General features: G+C 37.2%; 1 protein-coding gene and 1 long non-coding RNA gene across 5 annotated transcripts in view; both read right to left on the bottom strand.

Annotated features, from left to right (window-relative positions):
- The window catches only part of LOC148129031 (uncharacterized), an 83482-nt gene that overhangs the window by 44228 nt on the left and 26083 nt on the right, over positions 1–13171 (bottom strand). The gene's annotated exons all lie outside the window — the stretch shown is intronic.
- ETV4 (ETS variant transcription factor 4) overlaps positions 1–13171 on the bottom strand; it is a 31957-nt gene that overhangs the window by 12528 nt on the left and 6258 nt on the right. For all 4 annotated transcript variants that reach the window (XM_087948056.1, XM_087948057.1, XM_087948058.1 and 1 more), the window contains exons 4-5: positions 5325–5378; positions 1425–1551 (exon numbers count right to left, since the gene is read on the bottom strand). In XM_087948056.1, coding sequence (XP_087804182.1) covers positions 1425–1551; positions 5325–5378 — 181 coding nt within the window. The remainder of the gene's footprint in view (positions 1–1424; positions 1552–5324; positions 5379–13171) is intronic.

Below are 13171 nucleotides of genomic sequence, written 5' to 3' on the forward strand. Positions count from 1 at the left end.
TTTGCTCTGTGTGAGCAAGAAGGAGACAGCAAGGAGCGTGGCTTAGCTCAACTGTTCTGTTCTAAAGGTGGTTGCTGCTGTGAAACTACAACTGAAACTCCTCTCCTCTGCTTGTGTTTTGCATTTGGAACAGATTTCTTTTCAGGTGGGGAGTAGAACTCCTTAGCATCAGAGCATGTTAATAATAATATATAGGAAAAACTAATGTTCTGATGGTCATTTCAAAATATCCTTTCTTAGGGAGCACCTAGAAGCCAAGATGAACATATGTGCCAAATTTCAAGTTTGTCAGCTTTATGGTTTGGGAGATTTTGTGATGATGCATGAGTGGTATTCCATTTTTATAGAGAGAGATTTCAGCAGTAACTCCCCATCTGTATAGGTTTTATATGTGCTTTTTAAAAAGTTAATGTTCAGAATTGAGCATATGCTCCAAAGGCAGCACGCCCAGTTTAAAATAAGAATGCGGTGCAGGCTATGAAAATACAAAAAGGGCTTCAGACCTTGGATAAACTCCTAGCATCTCTTGGCTACACATCACTACATACCGATTCTTTTCAAGATTCCATGCAATCCAGAAAAAAAGGAATTTAAGAATCACAAATCTCTTAAAATCAGTGGCATTTTTTTCAGGTTCATACAGATGTTTGACAAATTCAGGATGTTTTAATTATTAGTCAAGAGCTGTTGTGCTTTAGTGAAGTCCAAAGCACTTGGTTCTAAAACATATAGAGTCTTCATGCATTCTATTCTAATCAACCTGCAAACCAAAGAATAAAAAGACTGTGTATTGTTGAGCCAAGAACCGATAGCAAATCCTAATTACATGTCCAAGAGCCCTTCTTTATTAATTTTTACAATAGAAGCTTGATCGTCTAATTTCACTTAGATCCTTTGACACTTCCCTTGGTTCATCCTCCAAACACAATTTTACTTTTCTGAAATGTCAAACATCCAATTAGTTACTTTTACTCCACTGATCTGTGAAATTCAGTTCTCCTCCATCCCTTTTCAATAACTGTATTTATAGGATCAGACTTAACTTGATGGTTAATGAATAAATTCCTACATTTGGATGACACTGTTACTCTCTCGTGGACAGTGGGATAGACTTGGTATTGACTGTTTATCATCCAATCACATTCCCAACATATTAAGTTGCCAACCAATATGGACACCATGTTTTCTTAGCTTCGAAATATGCAGGATAATGGTGAGTTATTGAATAATACAGTGTTATGAATAATACAGTGTTACAGTGTTATAGTTGACTTCTGCATATCTTGGCCTTTTTCTCAAACTTGTCTGAACCAGCAAGATCTGAAGGAAACCTCTACTTAGCATTCTTGGCAATTCCTAACAGGACAAATTCTCATGACTGCAGGAACACAAGGTGATCAGCATTTGTTCTGTAGCAGCATTACCTGGCATATAAGCATTGCTCCCTGGGTTGGTAATGAAAAGACTGTGTGAGTCTGCAGGAACTGGAAGCATCCACACATGGGCTTTGTGGTTCCTTTTTTATCTTAGCTGGAGGACTGTGAAGGGCCACTGGGTGGGGAAAAAAGGAGAGTAAGGACATCAGGATACTCATCAGTCTGAGTTTGCATCAACCAAGCATCACAGGGGGCAAAGACTTCCCTCTCCTCCCAACCCCCAAAAAGAAATTGAGAACTAGATGTTCCCTCTTATTTGAAGTTGGAGGGGGGGAGGAAAGAGATGCTTTAACCTGCATCAGAATTGTATTTGCAGAGCCTAGCTACAAAGGAATCTGAGATAGGACTTTGTACCAGAGGATATTCTTAGCATGCAAAAGTCCCAGACTTTTGTCTTTCTTGGTTAAAAATTCTTGGTTAAGAATACATAAATTGATTAGGAAAATGGCCTAAGAGTCTGCTTCCAGTCCAAAGAGGCAATAGTGTGCTAAAATTGTCCTATATGAAATAAGGCAGTTTCTATTTTTCATGCCACTCCACCCCTCTGTTTCAACAATTATTTAGATTAGATCATCTCAGTTCTATCTGAGAAATTACTTGGATTTTTTTTCATTTATTAATGAACAACAAAAAGAAAAACATTTAAAAACAATGAACGTGGTGCATAAATAACCAAAAGTACAAACTTACATATATACATAAATATTAATCATTGTTGATACAATGCCTTTCTTTTTTAAACCAGTGGTAAAACTTCTCCAAAATTTTGTAATAATCAGATTCAGTCTTATCTTTTAATTCTTGAGTTACTCTATCCATTTCAGCGCACATCCAAATTTTTCTAATTATTTCCATTTCTTATGGCATATCATTACTTTTCCATCTTTGGGCAAGGGCTAATCTCACAGCAGTGGTGACATGGACTATTAGGTATATTATCTCTTTATTCTATTTCCGCACATCGATTCCCAATAGAAAAATTTCAGGTCTAAACTCTATTTTAATTTTACACATCTCTTCTAACCAGTTTCTAATTTTCAGTCAATATGTTTGGGCTTTTTCACATTTTCACCATACGTGATAATATGTTCCAATTTCTTTGTTGCATTTCCAGCATTTAGGGGATAATTTTGGATACATTCTTGCCAATTTTGATGGTGGGATATACCATTGGTAAAACATTTTATGTAAGTTTTCTTTATATGATGCCGCCAAGGTTATTTTTCTATTCCTATCCCATAAAATTTGCCAATCCTCCAAATTTATACCATATCCAAAATCTTTCATCTAGGCCAACATCGTTACGTTCACCTTTTCCTCTTCCAATTTACATTCCAATAATACTTTGTAAATTTTTAAATCAATTTCTCATCCGTTCCTAATAATATTTTATCTAACTTGGAATGTTGTATTTGTTCATTAAATTTAGATTTACAACCTGACCTTTCAAAAGGAGCTTCACACAGCTGTCTGTCCTCCAATTTTCGCCCACACTATTAACTCTTTAAAGGGCAGGTTAAGAGATGGTGTCTGACTGAGAATCATCCAACAAATGTTCATGCTTCTTTCTTCTAATGTTCACTTTGGTTGGATACATATTGAGTCAGTCATAAAGCCATGAGTTTTAGGTTCTCTTTCCTGAATTTCTATGATGTTCTGGGAGTTTCTATGAGAAACTATAAGAAGAATATTCTTTTCTATGAGTTTTAGGTATTTTTGTCATTTACTTCCTATCAAGAACATTTTAATGAAGGATGAAATCCAATTCTTTTTTTAGTGCATCAAGTACAAGTTAAATAAATTATAAATAATAATTATAGGCTCATGGTCTTCATCTTGATCAGGGGTGTCAAACTCATGGCTTGGGGGCCGGATGTGGCCCACAGGGTGCTTAGATCTAGCCCATAGGCCTGGAAACAGTGAAGGTCGGACCGTGGTGCCTCTGCCAGCAAAAACAGGTCACAAGGGCCACGCACAGCCCTCGCAAGCTCCATTTTTGCTGGTAGAGGGTTGCAGAAGGCCTTCACAGCCAAAAACAGCTTGTGAGGGCTGCACACAGTCCTCACGAGCTCTGTTTTCACTGGCAGAGGGTTGCAGGAAGATATCACAGCAGAAAACAGAGTTCGTGAGGGCCGCACATGGCCCTCAAAGCTCCGTTTTCACTGGCAGATTGTTGCTAGAGGCCATCGCAGCCAGAAATGGAGCTTGGGAGCCTGCTTTTACTGGCAGAGCATTCAGGTCACCACAGGTACCCCTGACACGAGTGACGTTGAGCTGGCCATGCCCACCCTAGCCCTCTGAGGTCAAACACAATCCTGATGTGGCCAGCAACGAAATCGAGTTTGATACTTGTGGTCTTATTTTTCTTCCTTCACACAAATGTCCTTGCTTTATGTATCTACATCTCCTCAAAATAGAACATTTCTTTAGTTTAATAAAAACAAATGGCAGAATCTGCCCAGATCTTGGATTTAGACAGCTTACATTTCATAAGATCTGGGTGGTTTTGTGGCTGTGTTTGGCCTTTCAAACCAGGTTATGTAATGGCATCTAAAGGCCTGCAAAGGTGACTGAGTGCTGTCACAACATGTTTAGTTTGTATTCGTTTGGATTTGGATCATTATGATTTGAGAGTTAAAAATTCTGCTTGGTTTCCTGTGTACATGATACCCTTAGGCTATACTTATTGAACTGAAACATAATTTACAGGTTGTCAGTCACACCTAACCTAGTGGTGTAGGAATCAGGAGGCCATGAGTTCTAGGCCTGCCATGAAGCAAGGAGGTGAGAATGGATTGACAGAGTAAGGAAAATATTTCACTGAAACTATTCAAGTACTTTCCTCTGAAAATTAATAACAAAGAAAAATAGGAGTCGTCTTTTTAGTCACATCACATCTTTTCTGATCTTGGGAATAAAAATTCTCCGAAGAGAATTTTGTTATTCATGAATGTTGTTGATACTAGTAATATAATCTTAAATTTCCAAAACTAAAAGGACTAAAAAAAATTTGTTTTGATTTATAATTGCAAAGGAAGATGTCTAGGCAGAAAGAGGCCCCTGTGGGAAATACACTCAGATGAATAAAACACTGTCCTCCAGCTTTAAAAAAAAAACAATTAAAATTATTATATTATTGAGTTTGCAAGCGAATAGTGTTCAGGATATAAAAACTATCTTGCTAGGAAAAATTGGTGGCAGTGAATGGCCTCTACCTAAGTTTTGTTATCCTCAAAAGTGCAGAGTGGAGAAAGTACATTTATTTTGTGTTTCACTCCCACTCCTGGGCTAGTATCACTTTTGCCTTGTATTTTGGACATGTAGAGAAACTTCAGTGCCCAGATTCCATGTTGTGCTCCAAAATATTCCCAAAACATCCCTTCTTAGATCCATTAATGGAGCAATGAGAAAGCAGAAGCTATTTAGCTAAGGAGTGTAGCCCCTCATCTACCCTCCCAAAGGGGAAGAAAAGTCTTAAGGGCCCTCCCTATGTTCAATAACTGAATGTCAAACACTAACAAGTTATTTGACAGCCTACAAAACTTCCAACTATTACAAATATGCTTCCACAAACAAAAATTTAAAATAAAATATTCAGTAGAAACAAATCAAGAGTAGGAATATTAAAAAAACAAAAACAAAACACCAATGTCCAAAAAGAAGATCAAGTAGAAGAAGTATCATGGGAAGAATCAAAAACATGTGGTCAGGATGGTTTTTTCAATCGTATCTGGCATCCAGAGAAGTAAACTCAGCTCTGGCTTTTTCAGCATGAAGGATCAGATGGTGGCATTTCAGACATTAGCATCGTGTTTGGGTACTTTTCATTTTCTTCCCCATCAAAGCATGACCCTCCCACCTCTCCATCTCCCCAGTTTCAAGACTCACAGTTCTCTGAATGGAAGTCAGGCACAAATTGCTCGTCACTGTCTGGAACCTGTGCTGCAAATTGTAATGGAAGAAGATAAGTAGTATTTGGCATCCTGCGAAAAGTTTATTTAAAACACATGCATGCATACAAAAATGAAAGAAAGAATAACAGAAGGGGGGGGGAACCATGCTTTTGTATGAGATGGGAACAAATCACCGCCAAGAAACAGGAGGGAGTTTTTCTCTTGGGATTGCAACCTTGTCTGCGTAATCTCTCTCCCAGTAGAATTGCCATTAGCAAATGAGCAGAGCTAGCTCTTTATTTCAAGAGTGTTTTCCTCTTTTCATAGTGCAATACCCGCCTCTTAAGACTTAAGACATAGATAAAATAGACACATCTACTGCACACCATAGCTTAAGAGAGATTCCCTAATTCCCTGGTCCTCATAAATCACACCAAACGGATCTGGATCACAATGAAATCCTAACAAAGGAAGCTCAAACAAGGATGGCAGATTAAGCAATACCAAAGAGATCAAATAAACTAAAAGTAGTCCTCGACTTACAACATTGGCCGTTTGAAGCTACAACGGCACTGAAAAAAGGGACTTATGGTTGTTTTTCACACTTATGATCATTGTGGCATCCACATGATCATGTGATTTACATTCAGATGTCCAGGTCGTGTGATTCCCTTTTGTGACCTTCTGACAAGCAAAGTCAATGAAAGTCAGATTTACTTAACAGCCATGTTACTTACTTAACAACTGCACTGATTCATTCAACAAATGTGGCAAGAAAAGTTGTCAAATGGGCAAAACTCACTTAACAAATTTCTTGCTTAGCAACATAATTTTTTTGGCTCCGTTATGGTCATAAGTTGAGGACAATAGTTTAGGTTTTATTTTTCTTGTCCATCCAAAGGACCATACATCCAGCTGTGAAGTGATTTAATTGTGATTTATTGGCAAAGACACAAAAGCAACATTCAGTATAACTATAAACCATAGTTTACAACATCCAGTGATGGGTTACACATCATGCCAATCAAAACCATACTGACCATCTTATAATTTAGCATGATCTGTGAAACCAGCCAATTTGTATCCCTAGAAAATTTATCATCCTTACAACTCTCTTCTGAACACTTTTCAGATCTGCCATTTTTCAGATCAGCAACAAAACAATTATCTGCATGGAATGTGTTGAAACTAAACTTACTTAATGTTGGTTGCACAGACATTTGTTAGAAAGGCAATAATTTAATAATTGGTAATTGGTAAAGTATTCTTTATTTTAAATGCTTCACCCTTTTCTCTCTTGGTATATCTTGCCAAACGATTCACTTTCTATTACTTAAGTCTAAAGTACTTCATTCCAAACGGTACTTAATTCCAGAATATATATTCCAGCATTTATATGTTGGAAATCATTTTGGGACTGCACTGGACAGCCTACAAAGATAATATGAAAAGATCATTTTTACACTTTTGTGACAAATAGATGATATAATAAGGCACACAAAAGAGCTAAATTTTCTGGTCTTCTAGTAACAGAAATGTTATGAAAAGGATAATCTGAAATCTTTTTAAAAGTAAATGGAGAGGGCATGTCTGTGCCTCCTGGAGAAAGCTCCAAAATTAGGAAAGGTAGAAGGAAACAGAGGGCAACCAAAAGCAAGATGGACAGACTCAGTTACAGTGGTGATGGTTATATTATTGGATCAAGTGAAGGGCAGATTATCATGGAGAAAATCTATTTTGCGGTTTCTGAAATATTAAAATCAATCTGACTCAATCAAATATTGAAATTTATTATTTCACCATTTTTATAGTTTGATCACTTCCCAAAGTTCCCTACTACTACCAAATATGTCTCCATGACAGTATAAAACATTTAGAAATAATTCAGATCTGCAATTCAGTTTCCAGAATTTACCTCACTGCATCAATCTTTCCTTGTCTGTTATATGTCCATACTAGAGAGAACATTCTGATGACTTTAATAGTGACTCTTAGTCTTTTGATGTGACAAAATATATTTCACTATGTATGATTAATTAGTAACATATTGAGTAGTTATACCCTCCAGAACATTTTTGAATTCCAGGAAGAAATTTTCTGCAAGAAAACAAAGAAGCTCAGAGAGCACCAAGGATTCCACAGAATTAAGTGAGCATGGCGTGTCAACAAAATGGCTCCCGCTGTGAGCATGGCTGGGCACATGGGGGATTAATGGGGCCCATGTGGGACCCAGAAGTTGTGTATAGACTTGTATATAGAATTCTTGAAACAGCATGGAGTTCTTGAAATAAATTACCATAATCCCAGCTAATCTGTTGTAATTTAACCCAGAAATTGTTGGGTAAATCTATATGTACTGTAACATTATTTTGAAACAAGATTTTTTTTTTTAAAAAAAAATCACCACTTGCTAAGTTTTGCTTGCCCTTTAAATCCTCTCTGTCTGCCTGTCTCCCTCCTCCAGTCATTACACCCTCAGACTGTCTACTCTTTATTTCCTGCCTGCATAATATACTGTAAATAGAACCCTCAAATTTTCCAAGATGTTGGCACTTGCTAATGTCTTCCACATGGCACTAAGCTAAAAGTGATACACTTGCCCATTCCAACCTGGCTCTAAATTTTGTGGAGCAAAAACTGTTTCCTAGAAACAAAAGCAGCACAAAGTATAAAAGCCATAGCAGATGTGCCACAGGAGATTCAAATTGTGTCCATTAAGTAAGCCTTCCCAAAATAGCCATTTTGTTCCATTTCTATCTTGCCCTTGTTCCGTTAACATCAGGGAATATTTCCCTTTAGATTTTATTCAACATCACTGCGTCACTTTTTTTTCCTCATGTCCTCCCCTCGCAGTAATGGGGGATGGTTAAATTGAACTATACAATTTCTATCTCATTCATAGTAGCTTGCAGGTAGGTAGCTATTAAACTGAGGAAATAATACAGGAGAAAGGCCAAGCACTTCTTACTCTAACATCTCAGGGATCTCTCCTACCTCTGTTTGTTGACACTAGTGCTTATCTTGAATTTTAAAGTCAAGATATAGCTGCCCTATTTTTAACTAAATGGTTGCAGGGCGGGGGGCTGTTCTGGATTATGACAAGAAAAACTAAGGTTCAAGTCATGCCATCCTTGAGTTCGTTAGCAGATCTTGGGTAACATTTAAGCAACCAGAGACAGATGTTCTCAGCTACAATTCCCTTGGATGTAGAGCCAATAATGATGGATGCAGGGAGTATTCTAGTAGTTAGCAACATCTGGAGTGCCACAGTTACTTCCTACTGAAAATAGCTGTGATCTTGTAACTATTCCTCAAAGCTCACAGAACAAGAAGAGGAAATGAGCAAATTAACAAGAAAGTTTATTTCCAGTTTAACATTATGTGCAAACCTAGCTTCTGTAATTCAACTGTGATTTAAAACTAATGCCTTAGTCAAAGAAAACTATGATTGCTTGGAGAAGCTGAGTGAAATAAGTGTTCTAAATAAGTAAAATGGAGGAAAAAACTAGAAATACTGCCCAAGTCTGAATGAGGAAGCACAATTCTGGATCCAGCCAATATTATTAGGTTAATCATAAGATCATTGTCTTTGGGAAACTTTCAAATTTACTAGCATTGTTCATCTATTTGAAAGTTAAACAAATAGGAGTGGGGAAAAATACCTGAACAACAATGAAATAACAACCTTTTGTTACAGTCTTTAATGAAACAAAGGAGGTGATAATTGACATTTTAATTAGGTTTTAATAGATGCTGGAAATGGTTCAGGTTATACAAAAGATTGCCCACTAAACTGCTTAAAATGAAGCAGAAAATAATCTCTCTTTTGAAATTATATTATCCAATTGTTGTTCAGATGTGGCCCATCAGCAAAAGATTCTTTACTAACATCTTGAAATGAAACATTATTCGTAATAAAAGAAAGGAGAAAAATAATATTTACTAAATTCAAACTTTTCCTCAGATACTATCTTTTTCTCTGCAGAATCTGCTTTTGGAAGAAGTCCTGAGCAGGAAAAAAAATAGTGGACAAGATCTGCACTAAATACCAAAGTCAAGAGCAGAGACACAAAGATATTTGTGGTAGCATATTTATGTGATTGCTTACCAATCCTACACAAACTTCTAATTCAGGTCTTTCCATGGTATTGTTTTTCATCATAGTAGTTTCAAATGTCAGTTCCCCAGACAGTGTGGCTGAGATACAACAGACTGTTTGTTTTGGGGTTGGCATGGTGTACTCATTGTAGATTAATGTACAGGTAATCCTGGCTAGTCAACATTGTGATGGACCTTCCCAGAGCTATTTACGACCCAGTTTCAAAATTCCCACAGCCACCTTAGGCATAGTTGATCACATTTTGGGTGCTTGGTTATCAGTCTGCATTTGTAGATATTTGTAGCATTCTACATTCACATAATTGCAATTTATCATATTTTTTGCAAGAAACCAATGTTTGCTTCTGGTTTCTGGAAAAAGATGCCCAGTGTAATGAGTTTATTTAATGATCATTGTGCTTGCTTAACAACACCCTATTTATTTTCTGATCAACCCTCCCCCACTAAAAAAAAGGATCATAAAATGACCAATGTAACATTCCAGACTCAATTATGGTCATATGTCCAAGACTAGTGGGCCACGAACCCTAAAAATTCTAACTTGTGGCAGTAAGTGAATGTAAGTAAAGCTCTTATTTTGTGGAAGAAATATCTCTAGCTGAAATTGAAAAATACATTTATGCTTTGTTGCAACCAGGTTTGGGGAAAACATTCCAACATAAACCAAGCAAAAGCTCATCAGATCTTCCATGAAAAAAAAAATCTTCCTCCTTAGCAGGTAATTTATAGAAGATTTTCATGTAGGCCCTAAAATGGTTTGTTTGATTTGTGTTTAGTGTAGTATATAAAACCAATTCCACTTGTAAACCATTATATGTGCTTTATAAGCTGTTTGAAAGCAGCCAAATGCAGTGTATTCAATTAACATGGATAAATAAATCATGACTTAGTACCCATTGATGGTAACCAGTCAGGACTTCTACTCCAGAATTCCCCAGCCACTTCTACAAAAACCCTGGGAAACTAGAGAAATCACTCACAATGATTTTATAAATTGATTTTTTTCCCAATTAAGTTTCATCATCCACCTCATTAAATTTCTAGTTTCTCTTCAACTTACATTAATTGCTTTTGAATCTTACTTGCAATTAACAAAGCTGACTTAAAACAATGGCTGCATTCACATATTATTCTAAGCTGTAATAGAGTTTATTTGGCATGCTGTGAGTGCATCCATGATTATTAATTAAACCATGCTTAAATAACCTATACTTTTAGTATAACATATAACTTCAGCCATGTTTCAGTACATTATTGCTGCACATATTCTCATACTGTCATAATTTCTATGGAATATGATCCATTAAGTTTCATTTTCTATATCAAAGAACAATACTGAAATAAAATGTGGTCAGCCTGATGAATGACATATTGTATTTATTATGTATTCTTCTGAAAGATTTATTGTTAAATCATTACTAACCTCAATGAGACTCTGGATTTGAGCCAATTAAAACTGCAATGCTGAAACACATTTACTAGAGAGCAAAATATAACATTAAGTAGTGAATAAGTGGGAGAACAAGTTTAAAATGATCTCAAAATTAAGCCCTTTCTGATCCAGGGACAAAATTACCATTGTATTACAGTGAATCCCAGACAGCCTGTCTTCTTTTGCATCATATTCAGATAACAGATAATCAGAGTTGGAAGGGACCTTGTAGATCATCTAGTCCAACCCCCTGCCCAAGCGGGAGACCCCACACCATTTCTGACAAATGGCAGTCCAATCTCTTCTTGAAAGTCTCAAGTGATGGCGCTCCCACAACTTCCGAGGGCAAGCTGTTCCATTGGTTGATTGTTTTCACTGTCAGAAAGTTTCTCCTTATTTTCAGGTTAAATCTCTCCTTGTTCAGTTTTCATCCATTATTCCTTGTCTGGTCTACAGGTGCTTTAGAAAATAGCTTGACCCCTTCCTCTCTGTGGCAGCCCCTCAAATATTGGAAGACCTCTATCATGTCTCCGCTGGTCCTTCTCTTTACTAGACTAGGCAAGCCCAGTTCCTGCAAACGTCCGTTGTATGTTTTAGCCTCCAGTCCCCTAATCATCCTGGTTGCTCTTCTCTGTACTTTTTCTAGAACCTCAACATCTTTTTTATAATGTGGTGACCAAAACTGGATGCAGTACTCTAGCTGTGGTCTTACTAAGGCTTTATAGAGTGGTATTAGTACTTCCCTTGATCTTGATTGTATCCCTCTGTTAATACAATTTAGGATTGCATTAACATTTTTGGCTGCTATTGCACATTGCTGGCTCATATTTAGCTGTTTGTCCACTAGGACTCCAAGATCCCTCTCACAGTTACTGCTATTAAGCCTGGTTTCACCCAGTCCTTATGCGTACTTTTGGTTTTTCTTGCCTAAGTGTAGGACTTTACTTTTATCTACATTGAATTTCATTTTGTTAGATAAGGCCCAGTGTTCTAGTCTGTCAAGATCCATCTGGATCTTGAGCCTATCTTCTTGGGTGTTAGCTATTCCTGCCAGCTTAGTATCATCTGCAAATTTGGTAAGTTCCCCTTGTATTCCCTTATCTAAGTCGTTAATGAAGATATTGAAGAGTACTGAGCCTAAGACAGAACCTTGTGGCACCCCACTGCTTACTTCCCTCCATGTAGACTTAGACCCATTAAGGACCACTCATTGAGTATGGTTTGCCAGCCAGTTGTGAGTCCATCTAGTGGTGGTGCTATCTATTCCACTTTTTTCTAGCTTACTAAGAAGTAGGTTGTGGTCTACTTTGTCGAATGCCTTGCTGAAATCTAAATATATTATGTCCACAGTATTTTGCTGGTCTACTAATTTAGTCACTGTGTTGAAGAATGAAATAAGATTGGTTTGGCATGATCTGTTCTTAACAAACCCGTGCTGACTGCTAGTTATTACTTCTGGCAGAACGGGAATTATTTTTATTTATATAGCACTATTCATGTACATATCACTTGACCTGCTGTAGGGAAATCTGTACCTCCCTCCCAAAATAACGAACTCCCATCCCCCTAGATCATTAATCACTTGGCTGGGGCTGATAGGAGTCATACTTTAAAAAGATATTAAGAAAATCTACAGTAAAGTAGAGAATTAAAAAAAGAAGCCACAGGCTTCACAGAAAAGCGGGATTTTCTAAGGAAAGGAAGTAATGTTTAACTCTTTCCTTCTTGCCAATGATTCTTTCATTCACAGCTGCTTTTACTCCCATTGGTCCCCAAGATGATTTTTGCAAGATAAATGGATAAGAAACACCAGCAGGATGAAAGCACAGCTTGGGGGGAGAAAAACTACATAGATTAAATATCCCCTTCTTTCTTCAATTATTTTCCATTGCAGTTATCCTGTTCCTGCTAATGCCATCATGCAAGGGATAAAAAGCTGTCAAGACCTTTTCACGCATAGTTTGTTAAACAAATACATTTTTCCCAGAGATAAGATGATCACAGCAGCACTATTGGTACAATATTTGAGAAATCCACATTTATGTTTGAGGCACAGGGATTAGACTAATCATCCCCATGGTATGATATCAGTCAGTTTGGTCTAGTGATTAAGGCACCAGGCTAGAAAATGGAAGATTGTGAATTCTAGTCCCGCCTTAGCCATGAAGCTCAGCTGGGTGACTTTGGGTCACTCACTCTCTCTCAGCCCAACCCACCTCACAGGGTTGTTGTTGTGGGTAAATAGGAGGAAAAAGGATTATTAGACACATCTGCCACCTTGAGTTGTTTAT

The sequence above is a fragment of the Notechis scutatus genome, chromosome Z, assembly GCF_049901735.1.
Source record: "Notechis scutatus isolate UNSWTSFEM ecotype Mainland chromosome Z, rNotScu1.2, whole genome shotgun sequence".
NCBI lineage: Eukaryota > Metazoa > Chordata > Lepidosauria > Squamata > Elapidae > Notechis > Notechis scutatus.